At 51.7% G+C, this 16,937-nt stretch overlaps 3 protein-coding genes across 3 annotated transcripts; 1 reads left to right on the top strand and 2 right to left on the bottom strand.

Moving 5' to 3' along the window:
- Positions 1-2,919: 2,919 nt before the first annotated feature.
- On the bottom strand, positions 2,920-6,471 carry G6M90_00g100900 (uncharacterized protein; the record flags this gene model as incomplete). The annotated part of the gene is made up of 1 exon (XM_014690772.1): positions 2,920-6,471. One exon carries the CDS (start codon positions 6,469-6,471, stop codon positions 2,920-2,922), a length of 3,552 nt encoding a protein of 1,183 aa, XP_014546258.1.
- A 2,533-nt stretch (positions 6,472-9,004) lies between these two features.
- G6M90_00g100890 (uncharacterized protein) lies at positions 9,005-9,572 on the top strand (the record flags this gene model as incomplete). The annotated part of the gene is made up of 3 exons (XM_014690773.2): positions 9,005-9,013; positions 9,086-9,153; positions 9,239-9,572. 3 exons carry the CDS (start codon positions 9,005-9,007, stop codon positions 9,570-9,572), a joined length of 411 nt encoding a protein of 136 aa, XP_014546259.2.
- Positions 9,573-10,406: 834 nt separating this feature from the next.
- G6M90_00g100880 (uncharacterized protein) lies at positions 10,407-11,764 on the bottom strand (the record flags this gene model as incomplete). Its single annotated transcript, XM_014690774.2, has 4 exons — positions 10,407-11,041; positions 11,096-11,398; positions 11,458-11,668; positions 11,729-11,764. 4 exons carry the CDS (start codon positions 11,762-11,764, stop codon positions 10,407-10,409), a joined length of 1,185 nt encoding a protein of 394 aa, XP_014546260.2.
- Between the last annotated feature and the right edge of the window lie 5,173 nt (positions 11,765-16,937).

Raw genomic sequence — 16,937 nt, 5'->3', positions numbered from 1 at the left:
TTCACCGAGCAGCACTACGTACTACTACTCCGATGGCAATGTGCGCTTCACCACTTGCGAACCCTTGCGGCTCTGCGGCTTTTAGACCAATCCTTAATCAAGACCCCATTAAGCCCGCCAATCGAGACCCGCGGTTTTGCATCCCAATCCACTCCGCGGTCGATCCGTGGTGCGATACTTGAAACCTCATCCTGGCCAGGGGCACAATTCCCGCCACCACCGCGTTGTTAACCGCCAAACAGTCCGCCAGGGGGGGCGACGCTGGTCAGGAGAGTGCAGAGACTGGCCCTCCATGTCGACTCTCGTGGAGCGGCGGTGGTCGACGAGACCGCTGAACGATCTGTCGAGGCCTCTTTGGGGTCTATTCTCACGGCCAGGCCGATGAAGCAGCCTCGAATACAACAAATGGCAATTCAAGCTTTGGTGAGAGTCATGTACACACTGATTGAGCAAACAAGGCTGTTCTTAATTGCCCGGTCAACAATCCCAGCCGTCGATTTACTACTCCATACCCTCAGCATCAACCGATTCTCTCTCTGGGTTATACAACCAGGCACATGGATCGATTTTCCCGCAGTGTACTCGGTACGTTCATATGGTGGATCTGGCAAGGCGAGGAGGCTATCATGCGCAGTATATTTAGAGCCTTGATGGGACGACATGTGTCTTCGTTCGCCGCACTGCCTCCTGTCAGACGCCGTTAGGCCGTTTATGCATCGTCGACCCAGCTTTCACATGACCACGAATACAGGCACGCACGGATTCCTCGTGGCATACCATTGAATACGAACGAATGCCTACTCAACTTTGGCTTCCTAGTGGTGATGCTGCTGACTTCCAGCCACGGGATCTGGGAACCCATTACGTACATATGTACATACATACATACTTCGTACCCCATGCACCGACGATTGTTGCTCAAAAAAATCCATCTACATTTCAATGCAGAGCTACCTACTTTCGCTTCCTGCATTCCCTGCTGCTTCCTTCATTCTGGGCAAGACAAACTACTAGCTAGCCAGCCACGCCGTCCTCGCCCCCAATATCCCTCCAAGCCAAAGGCTCCACTGCAGGCTCCGTATTGTACTCCATAACGAACCTGGTTGCTTTTATGCACCGCCATGCCAGCCGGTACTTTATACGAGGAGTTGTTTCTTCAGTATGAAGCCTCTTTTTCTTTCTCTCTCTCTTTTTTTGCCATGTCTTTCGTTTCCGTTCTTGTTTGGTCCGTACAATTCTGGGGGGCCTGCTTTCGTTTGTGCGGAGTAGGCATTCAGCCATTTCACGCCATCGTTCAATACTGATACGTACCTAGGTACGGAGTAGCTAACACAGAACTCCAGAAGAACCTGGCCTAATTTCAGATGGCATCCCTGGTTTATAAATTTTGTGCACGATGCCACGTCATAATTTACTCAGACCCAGGGAAACGAACTGTCCTCTGATGAGTAGATGCCACATGCACAGGCTCAATCTTGGAAGGTATCATTTCCCTGGCAATACCCAATCTCTCCTCGTCGAAACGAAAAAAACCCTGTATTCAGTAGGGGTATCACAACCGCGCCGTCTTTGGCCCACCCAAACATTGTCAAGCACGGAGTAGAAAATGACTTGTTCGAAAACCAGCCGCTGAGCATCCGCCAAGCTCCACTTGGCACTTCTCCAGATTTCAAGCTTTTCCCCTGCCAAGCAGGCAGCTTGAAGAGCTTGTCTGTGCATTATGATATCCCAGCAGTTTACACACTTATTACTAGTACTATTCCGTAAGCTCTTCTTCTTATAACTTGTTAAAATCACTGCCAGATTATCTACCAGGCCATTCACTCGATTAAATATGCAATATGCCCGACGCACTAACGGATGCAATTGACTGTCGAGCCAAAAAGGCCCGTCCTCCCGGCGTGACCAGCGGCCGCGCCTTCCAACGCACTACGTAGATCAAGTATGCGATTAATTACATTACATATCTTTGCCCAGCATATATGGGATGTAAGCGAATCTATTAGTGGAAAAAACCAGGGTATCTTGACTGTTTCTTGGTAAAAGAAATAGTAGGCCTTCAATTTAAAACCGCAGATAGTATGCTTGCCTAGGGGAGTATACAATCAAAAAATCAACAGTTGCGCGTTTAAAGGTTCCAGGCGACCAAGTGTAAGGTGCTCACAAAAAAACCAGTTTTGTCGCTTCGCTTTACAGCCTCAAGCCGGGCAAGTTTTCCTCGACACACGTCAGCTACCCACCGGGTAGGTATTGACCCAACCGAAATATCGGATTGATGGAACCTCATTTGCATATAGCAGACACCTAGCTATGCCAGAAGCCCAAGTTATTCTTCTACCTTTTCTCGTTTATCGCATGTTTCAATAAAGTCATTCATTTTTGGCCACGGCTGTCATAATTCGTTACAGAATCCAAACCAAACCAAATATGCATCTATGTGCACCCAGACAAGGTATATCAATCCATGGACACATCTTCAACCGTCATAAATTCGCACAGGTCAACCCGTCTCTGCAGCAACCTGTCTTCCACCAATCCATGGTATTCAAAATAAAACCAAAATATATCCTTTGGCATATCCAGCGTCTGAATAATTCATAACCAGCCGCTAAGACGGCGCAAGACCCATTCGTCGTACAGCCCGTGAAACACTCCGTCACTCGCCTCTAAAACTTAACACCATGCCAGCCATGCGTTTGCGCCTTCATCGGGAAAAACCGAAAGCAACTGTGCAATCCAACTCGAAAATTGCTCGCTGCAAATGGGAAAAGGCTAGAAAGAAGAAAAAGAAAGAAAAAACCACATGTTCAGCTGAAAAATAACACAGTGTTGGTCACTCAAAAGAGGAAGAGAAGTGCGTCCTTCAACTGTCGCCCAAACAATAACGGCTCCTTCCTCGACGGGATACTACTGGAAATCTTATAGAAAAAGCGGCCGCTCGTCCCAGTGTTGTTGTGGTTGCTGCTGCTGCTGCTGTTGCCCCTGTTGCTGTTGTTGCCCCTGCTGCTGTTGCTGATTATGACGCTGGTCTTGGTTATAGGCTGACGCGTTCATGTGTGGCGAGTGAGAATATGTCGACAGCGACTCATGACCACTAAAGGGACTCCCGTTCACGCTGGATGGGTCCATCATGGCGTCAAAGGTAATTTGCCCGCCAAACTGGCCTCCTAGCTGCACGTCTCCGACGCTTTGCAGTCCAAGAGCATTCATGCTCAGTTGTGGGAATGGCTCTACATCATTATCTGACATGGTCATGAAGTTGTTGTTGGACGGCAAGTAACTTCCGCTTTGGTTTCCTTGCATGCCTTGCAGTCGATGGCCCGTATTATAACCCTGGTTCATTTGCCCAACACCCATATTAGACTGAAGGCTCGGTCCAATATCTTCAAACTGTGGTGGATAGAGCTGCTGTTGGTGAAACTGCGCAGCGGGCATGACAGGGTACATGTAGGAGCTTGGTGACTGAAGTCCCAAATTCTGGTGGCTGTAGCTATGCCGTGGCTGCTTCTGCGCTGATTGTTGCGGCATCTGTTGTCCACCAGGGAACTGTGATGGAGTCGCAGCTTGCGTGATGGTCAAAGGAATTGCTTGTCTTGGGGCGGGGTCCTGAATTGGACTGATAATGGTGTCAGCAGCCAATTCCTTTGCCTTGGCGTCTACCAGCCGCAGAACGGGGAGGGAAATCTGCTCCATGTGCTTGGCCAAATGAACTGTCAGCTTCTTCCAACTTGGAAAAGTCTTGCCACAGAATCGGCATGGCTCATCCTGTGGTCGACCTGTAGTCTCCATGTGACACTGTTCGACCTTGTGCCATGTTGGATCAACTCCTCCGGCACGCTTCATGGCAGCTTTCGTTTTCACTTTAGGCTCCAAGAACTTGTGTTCGCGCACTAAATGTTGAAGGAAGTTGTCTCTGCGATAGCAAGTGTGTCGACAATCGTCTACATCGCAGGTCCACCACTCCAAGTGTCTGTGACCTTCGTTCTCATGTCGAACCCAATCGGCTTTCCGTTTGAAAGATTTCGGATCTCGACATTTGTCCCAAGTACACGTAAATGGTTGTACATCCTCGTGCACATGCTTTGTCCAGTCGGATGGTTTCTGGAACTTCTTGCTCTGATAGCAAAGCCGACACTCGAACTCGGCGGGTAGATACTGAGTGGGCGGCATGGGAATGTCTTGCGGGAAGCTTTCTTTATTGATCGTGCCCTCTGTTGGCATGCCCTCCTCCGCTGATAAAGAATCTGGCGCCTTGGTATCACCCTTTTGACCAAGAAGATTTGCGGTTCCGCCCAGTGTCACGCACAAGGAGCCGCAAGGACAATTAGCGCCCAGGCCCAAGTGCTTAACTTTAGCGTTGAGCAACGACTTGTATCTGGCAACCTGCTGGTGAGCAATGCGTTCCACTAGATAGCCATGTGTGTCCCCCAATGCCGGATTCAACGTTATCACATGTTGTTGAAATCCAGCCAAGTTTGGCGTAATTTCGTCAATGAGATTCGGGTTCGCCTTCATATCATTATCTTCACAGAGCTCGTCGTCGTCGTCGTCGTCATCGTCATCGACAGCGTGGACCTGGTTGACTCTGCGGACGGGAGCTACTGGGGGGCCACCAGACTTGCGCCACATGTCGACGAGACTTGATGTGCTTTCCATGTCAGGTGTACCACCTGTGGACTTGGGAATCTCAGATTTACTCCGAGGTCTTCTCAGTGAATTCTTAACGCTAAGACTATTGAGAGATGCTCTGGGTGAGCCCATCGGAGACGGTCCACTGACAGAGCCACTTCTAGCATGACCCGTCCATATGGATGCAAAATTTTGGCCCATGGATGCCAGAGTTGTATTGATGCTAGGGCTTTGTTTCTTGCCGCTACCGGCTGATCCTAATGGGGGCGACAAGTGCGGTGTGGTTTCGCGTTTGATATGCTGTCCCGCTCCGTCGTGAGATGATGTCTCCGCCTGGCTGCCCGAGCGACCATCAGAACGGCTCCGCGATCGTTTGCGAAGTTGGTTGGCGCTGGTACGTCTTACGAGGCCTCGAAGATCCCTGAGGAAGCTACCTGGTCTGCTGGTCTTCTCTCCGTTACCGCGGCTAATAGACAGCTTCTTCAGAAAATTCCCGCTCGTTACGCCTTCGACGTCAACAACGCTTGGAAAGCTCCGTCGGCGAGTGCCCCAGGTTGCAGATCTCGAGATGATGGAATCATTGTCTCGGCACATGCTCTCAAACTTGGCAATGGCGGCCTGTGATGATTCTGGTTGGAATCTTCCAGGCTCGCCCATTTGAATTTCATGGAGTATAGGTGCGTCTCCAAAATTTCGGCCGGCCAGAAGAATCTTTCGATCCACATCAGACATCTCCCCTCCACTGCCACCAAGAATAGTCGACCCTTCCTTGAACTGGTTTTGAGTGTGATGTCCGAAAAGAATCTCATCATCCTGGTGTGTTTTGCGGTCAATGGCTCGTAGTTCGTCCGCAGATTTCTCCATTGGAGCGGACATATTATCAGGATTATCTGATAACCACCGCCCGACTTCTCGATTGCGTTCGTCGCTTCTTCTTTGAGAAACAATTTCATTGATACTGGGTATTTCGTCAGGAGGACGACTGCTGGGATCAAGGCCCGCTCGTCTGGATCCGGACTCCTGTTGCCAGCGATCCAAGGAATCCCTGTGACCAGTGATGAAGCCTTGAGCATGAACGGTAGATATGAGGTCACCCGCGGAGTGGATGCCCCCGCGAACCGTTCCGGGACTGTCTTCCAACGTGCGCTCAACAGTATGGATGGGAGCGTCATCATCCTTGTCCCAAACTGAGATGGTCACTCTTGGACTCTGGGGATACATGGCGGCAGGAGCCGGGGCAAGACCGTCCTCGCTTGTCCGATTACTACCGCTGTAACTTGGGGTAAGCGTTGATGAGCCGACAAGGATGGGATTTGGCTTGAGCGGTCGCCGGAGCTGTTGTGGTGAGATTGAGTCGGGTATCGTCTCGGAAGTTACGACTATACCAAGGTCCTTCCGATCACTTGTAGGTGGCGTCGTGTGGACAGAGGCTGTGTGTGTGGGCGTCAGAGGATACGGAGAGCCATCTACTGATCCATGGCGAGACTCAGATATGGTAGAATGGTTCGCAAAGGAAGTAGTCTGATCCCACGCGACCTCATCCAAAAAGGAGGGCGTCGCCGGGTCAATGGCGTTGAAGTCGGCGCCAAAGAATGGGTCGTCGTCGAGGTCGCTAAAGTCGCTAGACTGATAGTGGCTCAGAGTCGCAATCGAACCAGCAGGTGTCTCGATATGCTCGACGGGGGGAGACACGGCTTCGTCTCGACGATGCGACAAGGTGAAGGGATCGGTTCCGCAGGACGGGGTGTGTTGGGTCCCGTTCCCGGCTGAAGGTTGAGTATTGCGGGGTTCAGAGAGGTGACTTTGCAAAGATGCAGGTGCCTCAGCAAAGCTTGAGGCCATGATGGCGGAGGGGAAGGACAAAGTATCCCCGGCGAGAAACAAGACGAGATATATATCAAACGCAGGGCAGAGGAAAAAAAAAGCAGCTCCGATTGTCAGTCAGTCTGGCTGCGGACCGATGGAGCTCTGTGTGGATGAAGTCACCGGCAGGGGGTCATATTCCTGGGCTGCGCCGACGGCAATCGCTTCAAGAGGGTCGGGAAGGGGTGCTTCTAGCACCGGCCAGGATTTCTCGGGCAAAACGCATGCGCAGCAATCGAGGGAGCGTCACGGGCGTGATATGGGCTTGAAATCAGACGGTGGTGTTGTCGAGGAAGAACCTGGCAACGGGTAGGCAGAAAAAGGTCAAGGTGCGAGGGCTGAAGTAGGAAGCGGCTGGTACATGCGGACAATGGATGGGTGTGCATACATCTAAGTACAATGTACCGCGCGGAGCAGCCCAGCAGCCGCTTATATTTTTCGTCGTTCGTACTAGGTAGGGACCGTGGCGGATGCCCTGTCCCTGCTAGTCTGCCGGCGAGATTGATGGCCTTATTCGTTCTTCCTCACCAGTAGTTACACACATGTCTGGTACGGTCCAGGTGCGCGCTGTACTGAATCCTGCGCTTGCACAGCACGGCTCGGGACTGGCTGGTCGACTGGTGCCCGTGTGTTCTTGCAGAGCGCTGCGATGCGCGCGACATGGCAGCTCTGCGGCCCCAGAGACACTAGGACACTGGTCTTGTGAAGCCGTACAAGGGGGTTCGGTCTGCTTACTTAGATGCTCGGGTGTGTAAAGCCCGACGGGGAAGTCAACTCGAAGCATTCAGCTTCCACCCTGCCTTCAATGATCCGCTCACTAGGGCAGCCAGTCAATGGGCTCCCTCTTCAGGCCTCTCCCTCATCTCCCTCACGGTGGGGATGTGCCTTTAACCACATGGTCATGGTGGGCAACGGTTATCTAGCGTCTGTCATGGTCTAGAGGAAGAGTCAAGACAGAACCCAAAATGGAACAACATCTAATACGGAGACTCACTGTCCAGTATTATGCCAATTCAGCCTTGGGGCCGAGTCCCCACCATCCTCTCAAACAGCCGTCAACTTGTCTCATCTACTATTTGTTCCCTAAAACCTTAAAAGCTGGCAAGGCTTTAAGGTCGTGATCCACTTCCACTGCCACGGGGCTGAATTTGGCCACAATCCGCCTCGCCCAACGTCAGAACGCCTCACAAGGAGCAGCAACGGGTGGAGAGAGGCTACTTGCTGTTCCCTCCCCATCTCTGCCTATTTGACATGTAGTTAGTAGTAGTACCCGTGAGAATATGTCTAGTCGATCCAAAAGCGTCAGCCACCTTTTAGGCTGGTTGAGGCTTGAGCTCGTTTCCCTGTCATACAACCCGATAGTTGAAGCCGCAATGACGAGTGACTAAAGTGTGCCGGCATCCCGATTTGAAGCCCCCGTCATACTATATCACGGAAATACCCTTTGATAGTCCATGCCCTCGTCCGTGCCTGAATATCCGATCGTAGTCAGCTTGGCTCTCACTGTAGCACCTGCATACGACAACCTACAACGACGCACAGCACCATTTCCATATCGAGGAAGACCGGTTCGATCAAATGCGATCCGCCCCGATAATCACGCCCAAGGGCCGCGGGCAGTCGACATGTCTCCCCTCGACGACAGCTTGGGCACATGATGTGTAAAGTCGACGGAAGTTTCTCTAGTTCCAATCCGCAGCGTGCAGGGTCTGGCTACCACGGCATGAATTCTCATTCTCCGCTTGGCGCCATTGGCCCAAGGTCAAACGACGACAAGAAGATGGTTGACGATGGTGGATGGTACACTTCCCATAGTGTTGCGGCTGAATCGAAGCGAGTGAAAACCCCACCTGCCCTGTGCGCACTGTGCACTGTGTTGCACTGCCCACGCCGGAATGACTTGCACTCTCCCACTTTGAGAGCAAGTAATTGATAGTTAAATGTTGGCTTTTTACTTATGTGCATACCTGTCAAGAAAAATCTACACTGGCAGGGGCAGGCACCTCGTTTGTTTGGTGTGCCCCTCGTTCAGTCAGCAAGGCACACATTGGCGTTGTGATTTGAACTGGTACCGATTTTTGTAAACTTGGACTCGAATCCCATAAGAATGGACGGCTAGATTCCATCTCAATGCCAGAATTCCCGTCCCTTTGCTCCCGAAATACCAGACACCGGGAGGCCAGTAGGCCTCGTGGTGAATGTCAACGACCCAGACGACGTTTGGGTGATAGCAGTCTGGGCTGGAAAGCGACGCGCTAAGCCTAGATTGGCCACCCATCTCCTCACGCCATAACGTAACCTCTGCGCCAACCTCGCACTACCAGGAATAGGCTGGCGACATTTGCCAACGACACCTGTTTATACCATCCGGACCGCGATACATCGCCCAGCGCTGGAATCTGCTGTGGCACCTCGGCCACGACACATGGTATATACGCCCCTGCCCAGCCAACTCATCGCAGAACGAGGCATGCAGGAACGGGCATAGCCTCAGGTCAGGCACAACACAACCATGTTCCATGTAAGTGTGGCCTGGTAAGCAGGACCAATGTTGTCACAGATCTTGAGGCTGATTGCCCGCGACCCCATGCAGCCACATCCCGAAGAACACCTCCACCTCCGCCTTCACAGGGCGCGATCCGTGGTCCTGACTTCTCAGGAGTGAGTCGCGATCCCGCCCCGGGGGCCTGCTGCCGTGACAGAGAACCGCGAACCACTGACTGAGGGATCCTCAAATCACACACAGGCTTGTCGAGGTTCGCGCAGCACAGCGCACCTTTGAAGGTGCTTATATGCGCACTGCCCTGGGGCAATTTTCTTTTGCTCTGGTCATCATCAAGATTTTCACCGAGGAGTTTTATGCCATCGGTGCTCTATTTGCTGCGTATGGCGTGGCGGTGTTGCTTGTAGCCGCGTATCGACGGTATCAAGGGAACAGGCAATTCTTCACTGCTGAGTCTTTTGATGGTACCATTCGAAGAAAGTTTAAGACGAGTGGTGATACGGTTTTGCTCATGACGGCGTTGAGTTTAGGGGCATACATCACCCTCTTCGTGTTGACCTGGCGTTTGGTTTCATAATGATATTCGCTCTCGGCTTTGTTGGCGCTGAAGTCAAGGTTGTTCATTTCGAGAAGAATGCGATTCAATTTGTGCGAGGCCTCGGGATGAAGAGGTCGAGGTTTTGTCTAAAGAAAGATGCAAACTGTCGGTACAATGTATATTTTCCCCAAGCGACTATTGTATATGCATGTATCCTTTGAATAGTCACCCAACGCCGTTCAAATGATTCTACTCGAAGCACTTCTAAAGACTAGTTCCTTGTTCCCCTGAAATGTAATATGTACTTCGGAGGCCGTTCAAACGTGAATAATGAAGCAGTAGATGGCCATTATCAACCGGCCTAGATCCCTCCTCGTCCAGGCCAAATGCACATTCTATCAGTCTCGCCTGCGAAATTGTCCTTTGGATCGTTCTTGCTTTTGTTACCAGATACTTTTTTTTCGTTCCAAAGTTCCTTAAGCGTAAAACATATAACCCCCCTTCTCCAGAACATACATGATGCATTCACGGTGCAATAAGTTCGCCACAGCGCTGCAAGCTTCGATCGACCGGTTGGTAGGCGTCACATGATTCTTGACGGAAACGATTCAATATTTCAGCCCAAGGACCAACCAGTCTTCAACCGTTCTTCTCATCTCTGAATCTCCTTTATTGTGGACTGATGGGTAAAATCTTGTCGCAACCGGCTGCATTGGTCGGCTCACATGTGCCCAAACAGCTGTTGTGAACAACGTGTGCAGGATGCGCGGTAATGACTGGCAGAGCATGGAATCCGTATTGAATCAGGTATTCCACTAATTTCAGGTCATTTTGGTAGCTCTTAAGTCCATAGTCGACTCCATCAAATCAAACCTAGGTGGAGTAATATACACCGGATGGAGCTTGTGTGACCCCTGGTGCCATTCGTTGATCCTCCATCAACATTGCTTGATTTCCATCTGTTGTGGCATATTGCCAATCCGGAGTTGAGCCTTGAGCTGCGAGAAGTTGCTGCGACTGCCATGGATTTACACCAGATACAAACGGTGCCCCGGGTAGCATCTGAGTTGGGGTGCTGACGGCGGTCATTGGGTTGCCTCCGGCCATGGTTGTTGGAAAGGGCGGATATGCATCGGAAAAATTCGATTGCCGACGTTCGTATGCTTGTGCTTGAGTCATTTGGATGAAGGGGGCTTGCGAATGGCTCCCGCCGCTCTCACCACTGTACGATAGCGACCTCATTGGCGTTGGAAACTCCCCCCAAGCCATGTCGTCGTGCGACCCAGCCTCTGAGGTTCCAGATGTCCAAGTGATCGAAGCAGAGGACGTCTGCGTGTAGGGAGAAAACTGGCCACTGATGGGCGACTCTGTTGGATACGCATGCCATGGCATTGCCATGTCTTCGGGTTTCGAAACGCTGGCCGAGTTCATATCCGTTGATACCCAACCTGAAGTCGGCTGATTTGCAAAAGTGTACTGATTGCCGGCAGGCATGCCATTGGGCGAGACTGCATAAGAAAGCGCATTAGTGAGAAATCCTCTACGAACAGTTGGGCACTTACCACTAGCATCTGACGAGAAGTAGTCGGCGGTCGCTCCTTGGGAACCTGACAAGGTGACGCCACTTCCCATCATACATGATGGCGTCCCTGCCGGGCTTCCGGTGCCAACAGCAGGAGATGATGATGCAGATGATGCATTTGGGCCACCCGCTTGCCGCGGCGGCGCCTTGGGTCGTGTGTCCGTCCCCGGCTGCTGATCAACAGGGTAAAAGCTGCATTCCTTTTTCAACCGAATGCAGTTGACGCAGCGGTTAGGGACATCTGGCGACGCAATACATCGAATTTTTCTTCGTCGACAATGACCTTCAAACTCCATATTAGCACAGGAGGAAGCACAGAGCCCATCAAGGAATCAGACATACTGCAGGCAATAGATGTCCTATGATAACCAAGCTTGTTGCGTTTCTTCTCACCGGCAGACGATTGCTGACCTTGAGAGTCCTCCGCTGCCTGTTTCTGTAATCGTGCCGTATCTGGAGTGCTAAAGGATCTTTTCAGCACCGCACTGGGACTTCTGGGTCTCTCTGGTGATCCCATGTTTGATTTCTGATTTTCCCTTGGAGGTGACAAAGTCTGCGATATAAGTAAGCCGCTATCTAGGTCAGAATTCAGCGGAAAGGAGCAAGCACCCACTTGATCTTCTGAGGATTGCGTCAGGTCATAGGCCATTATTCAGCATCCAGAGTTTGGTTCTTCCGTAACAGCGTCGACGGCCCAGACCCCCTACAAAATCAATACACAGTAATCTATCACCACGATTCAATAACAACCATGAAAGATTTCGCGATGGATATTAGAGTCCACACAATCAGCGTGGTTGAGATGGTCGAATCGATCTGTAACACTGGAGATTTCGCCTAGGTTACTTGTCTGTATCAGGCCCGGAACTGTAATCCTCTGAAAGGCGGCCTAAATCTTGGGGGAAAAAAACAAGTTGACAATTGATGACTTTCTTTGATACTCGAAGCCGAATCGCACGTAGCCGAAGACTGGCGCTATGCTGAAAGGTGAACTATGAAGGCAGTAAAGGCAATCGACCGTAAACAGACGATTCAAGGATTGTAAAAGAGTCGTTGAAAACTAGTCCCAGCTCCTATGAAATTAGGTCCGGGACGTCCCGAATGAGTCGTTCCTGGTTTGGATGTCTGCTGTGTGGCTGTCTAGAAAGGGTGCCAAGGGCTTGTGGTACAACGGAGGGAGTGTATTGCGTATACCTGCCACGAATTTGGAACAGCCCACAACAACAAGGGACTGAAAGAGAACAGTTTCGTCTTCCTCTTCTTCCTTTTCTCTTTTTATTTCCGCGTTGCCGGGTCGCCTTTATACCACGCCTGGACGAGCCGAGAGGGTTGTATGCAGCTATTGGAGCATCAAGCTCCAAAATTTCTGATGGGTGACAGAAGGGAAGGCGGATTGATGGTGTCTAGCCCAGAGGAGAAAGATTGGCGGGATGTCTCTTATTAAGCGTCCGCTGACTTTGTTTCTTTTCCTCACCTGTGGACTTCGAAGGCGTGGCGTGGATTACCAGGGTGGAAACGAAATCCTCAGACTGTAGCCAGTCACTCCCAGCCAAGTTTCTCTACTAGAACACTCTCTATTCCATCAGTGCTAGGAAGACTTGCCCTGTCAAGGGGGGACCATGGGAAGGTAGAGACTTGGCAGTCAATTCGGATCAGCGATAGTCCTGGGTAAACAAGAGCCAGTACATGGGCTGGCCAATATTTGCGAGTGAAAGGGAAAATGAAGGACAGGGTCGCAGGCTGGTCACAGGTGAATAAGTTGCTTGCTTGGTTGCTCACTCGTCGGTGCCTCAGCTCACTTTGGTCAGGTCTACTAGGCTTGCGAGTGGCGGCAAGTATTGACTCTCTGATGGAACTCTGCTGGGCGGGGGCGAGAGATATTTTTAATATGAAGCAACAAATGGCCCCCCGGGAATGAAATACATGTTGCGAGGTTCCCTGCCAAGTGACCGGCGGTAAGAATCAGCCCGAATCAGTGTGACTAGTGCGTCTAGTCTTTCTAAATCTTGCGTTCGGTATGCAGGTCCATTCTGCGTCCACATTTTGACAATCAGAGCTGCCATTAGACATGGAACTTCCGTATATCTCACTTCTATCCTAGGAATACCTGGCGTATCTTGGTGGGGACCGTTGAGGTACTTCCGATGAGCAGTTGCGGACCCCTGTTAGAAGCATCGCTCTATCCAGATTAAGCGCACTCCGTACTCCGTCGTCGTTCGTGGCGATTGATGTTGTAATAGTACGAGGCGGGCGTGAGCTGGTTGCATGACCGTGATCATGATCATAAGCATGAGTACCGAGCACGAGCACGAGCACGAGCAACGCTGGGCAGGGATGGTACCACGCTGCCTGCGAAAACGTTTCCCAGAAACTTTTGACACACTGACTCCATGCCTCGTCTCTCGGTGGCCAATCTCTCATGTCATCGCGAGTCCCTCACCCCCCCTGACTCTCAGGTTAGTGGGGAGACGGTGCCAACACAAAGTACAAGCCCTCCACTAGCCAGAAAAGGACTGGAATACAGTTGGGGGCTGGAGACGAACGACGGCGACAAGCTCGACAAAACGAACTGTTGCATCTGGCAGCGGCACATCGGCGCAATCTGCACCGTTGCCGCGGCTGTAGCCTTCGATATAGCCCGATACGTCTCTCGTACATATGTTATTAAACAGTAGTAGTACCATCAGTTTGCCGACTGGGACTGCCTCTAGGTCCCGTAGGAGACAGGCACCACCTGTCCGCACTTTGGTCACAGGCAGTGATATTCATGTAGGGATGAGTGAAGAGGTGCAGAAGTTGTGCTCGTTCCACCTCTTCCCCAACAGATGCTTGAAGGCCGTGCGTCGGGCGAATCGAGTGATTGAAAAGCTGCTTGCCGTCTTGTTCAAGATCAAACAGGAGTCCATGTCAAAGGCTTGCCAATTGGATGGATCCTGGCGGCATCTAACGACGGCGCCTCGGAAGCACCCTGTGGCCTCGCCATCTCTCGCATCGTTTTAATCACTACCTAGCCGCCTTGGGAGTAGTCGATGATCCACACCGGGCCGGGCTTTTTATGGCTTCATCACAGATTTGTCGACGATCTTTGTCCCGAACCACCGTACTGCGCAAACAATCATATTGCTGCTGCTATCGACAGACTCATGTCTGTTATCTGTTTAAGAGAAGATCCGCAGTCGAGCCAGGGCATCTCCGGCGTGAGTTCTCGCCTCTTTGGCCCGGCACAAACGGCCCTTCCCCCAGTTCCCCCAGGTACGCGTTTCTAGGCCAGCAGTACCTGAGTCTTCGGGCCAGGTCTTAATTTGCGGCATGCAAGTACTAGCTTCTTAGCGCCGTTGAACGGGTCACCGAGGTCCCAGAGGACTAACCCTGCTTAGGGTAGCACTGAAAGGCTTGGCCAACACCAGTTGCATGTCATGGAGGGTTGCCACACAAGGCAGCTCTGGTCTGGAGACAAGCAGGACAGAGCAAGAATGGGGCGGTGCTCGATTGTTGCCCATAGTGGCAGGTAGGTTTGCAATAGCTCGTCTGTCGCTTGCAGTGAGATGGCGAAAAGTACCGACTGGACAATCTAAATTTCATTTTGCTCGTTGAACCTACCGCCGTCATATTCCAAGCTCGCCGATGTGTCAAACGTGTAGAGTGGACCTTTGGGGCATTCCTGCGAGATCATGGCCTGACCGAGATCTACGCTCGTCGACACATACATACGTATTCTGTACGCAGATATTATCCAAAGAGTTCCTGTTGGTAGCTAATTCAAGACGCTTCGCTTCAGCGGGAGGGGAAAGCATGGAATGCACTCTGTAGCTGCTGGCTAGCGTTCCAAACACGTCCCAAGCGTTTAGGGGTCTTTTCGCAAGGCTGAGACAAGCGAATTGCTCTGATGCTTCAGTCAAACCCGCAGGTTGCTTCGACAAATGGCGGCGTCTGAAAGAGGGCCATCGAGAACGATTGCAGCAAACTATTGTACGAGAAGTACCGCAACGTGTTGATGGTCTCGTCGCAAATCTAGAGTCGAGGCCTCTGTTTCCATTCGCCCAAGTACTCCGCCGTCCACCACATTCGATCTGGAGGTACAATTAGCTACGTGCAATCCCAACATATTGCCATCTCGCGCCTAACATGACGCCGGAAGCTGAGCTGCATCCGTACCAGCATAAGTTGGACTAGGCAAGCCGACAGCATCCTTTGGGATGAGAGCGTCGAGGCTCTTGCGATAGTTGGAGAAGCAAATGCGGGCCTGCTTGCCATAATAATACGTCGGATCACCATCCAGCAACTCCTCGCCCCTCGGCCGAGATCTGACAGGCAGGGAGGCAGGGCAGGCCACAGGATTGTAGAGTACTGGTACGGAGTACGGAGTACTGGTAGTATTGACCGAATCATACTCCGTACTTCGTGCTTGAGCTTCGATTGGCACAGCTGCCGGGGGCGTCCCAGGAGCCACACCAGAGGTGCACGACACATCAACCAGGTCCCATCTAGCCGCAGATGTCATCTGGTCTCATACTGCCCTGTGAGAGAAGAAAGGAAAAGCCAAGTCCCCTAGGCGTTCGGGAGAACCGGGGGAGGCATCCGCACTGCGCTAACGCTAACGTCGGCGTGGTTGTGTTTGCGAAATCTGGTCAGAGTTGCCATGAAGGTGGAGAGGGGAAAGAAAAAATACTCACCAGTCGATTTGGACGCTGAGCCCACCAAACCCAAACCTGGGCCCATCCAAAAACACCTTCGACTTTGTTTCTCCAAAAAGGCCCGGTCGAGCTCTGTATGTATGTGCTCTGCACTCTGCACGCCATTTCCTCTTCGTCATCACCCTTCTTCCTTTTCTTCTTCTTCCTCCTTCTCCTCCTCCTCCTCCTATCTGTTATAGTTCTCCATATCTATACAACCCATATAACCATAATGCCAGCAGAGAGGTCTCGGCACAGAGGAGGTGCTGCTAGGAACTTTGTGAAGGGCTCTTTTGCTAGCTTGCACCAACCTACGGAGCCAAACACATCAGTTGCCTGAAGCCACGGCCATCAGCTACAAGCATTCTTACTCGTCGATTCGTATGATTTGGTCGCCGCTTGCAAGGGTCGAGTTTCTCTGGACACTGGCAGATGCTACGGAGTCTACGCAAGTACAGTGGCCACGGCCGAGGAGGAGGCCGATTGTGCCAAACGTCAAAATGCCAAACGCCCTGGAAGGCAGCTAAGGCGATCGGGTGCCTTATGCCCGCTCCTTCGATTTAACGGCTTGTCAAGCTTCGATGCCGCCGACCGCTGCATGGGACGAAAGAGACCTCCGACACTTGACAGGTCCTCGAGACTCTGTGGATCTTGAAGAACAGCAGCGCACCTCCACAAAATGTTTAAACAGACTGTGTGTATGCATGTAGCATGCACTCCGTACATACATACACACATACATACATACATACACACACACATGCACACACCATACACACACACACACATACATACTACATACACATGTACATACATACACACATCGCTCTGGCTGTTTAGCTGTGCCAGCTGTCCGGTCCTGTTCCGGCAAGTCAACCAGCGCCGTCATGACAGGACCTTGCCCAGCTGAGAGAACAACCATTGCCTCGTCGGCCTCGTTTGTCTCGCCTGCCATTGCCTTACCCCGTGCAGGGTACGCGATGCCCGTGGGTTCCAATGTTGCAGAAAAAAACGCTCACACCGGTCGATCCACCCCAACGACCCCCAAAATGCAGCCTTTCATGTATGTGGACGCATCTCCGAGGATGGATCCAACCAGGCAAGCGAGTTGCATAACTCGAGTATGCCAAACCTTGTCGGATTCCTTAT

The sequence above is a fragment of the Metarhizium brunneum genome, chromosome 6, assembly GCF_013426205.1.
Source record: "Metarhizium brunneum chromosome 6, complete sequence".
Lineage (NCBI taxonomy): Eukaryota > Fungi > Ascomycota > Sordariomycetes > Hypocreales > Clavicipitaceae > Metarhizium > Metarhizium brunneum.
Note: the sequence above shows the minus strand (reverse complement) of the source record. Positions and strands in the feature narration are given on the sequence as shown.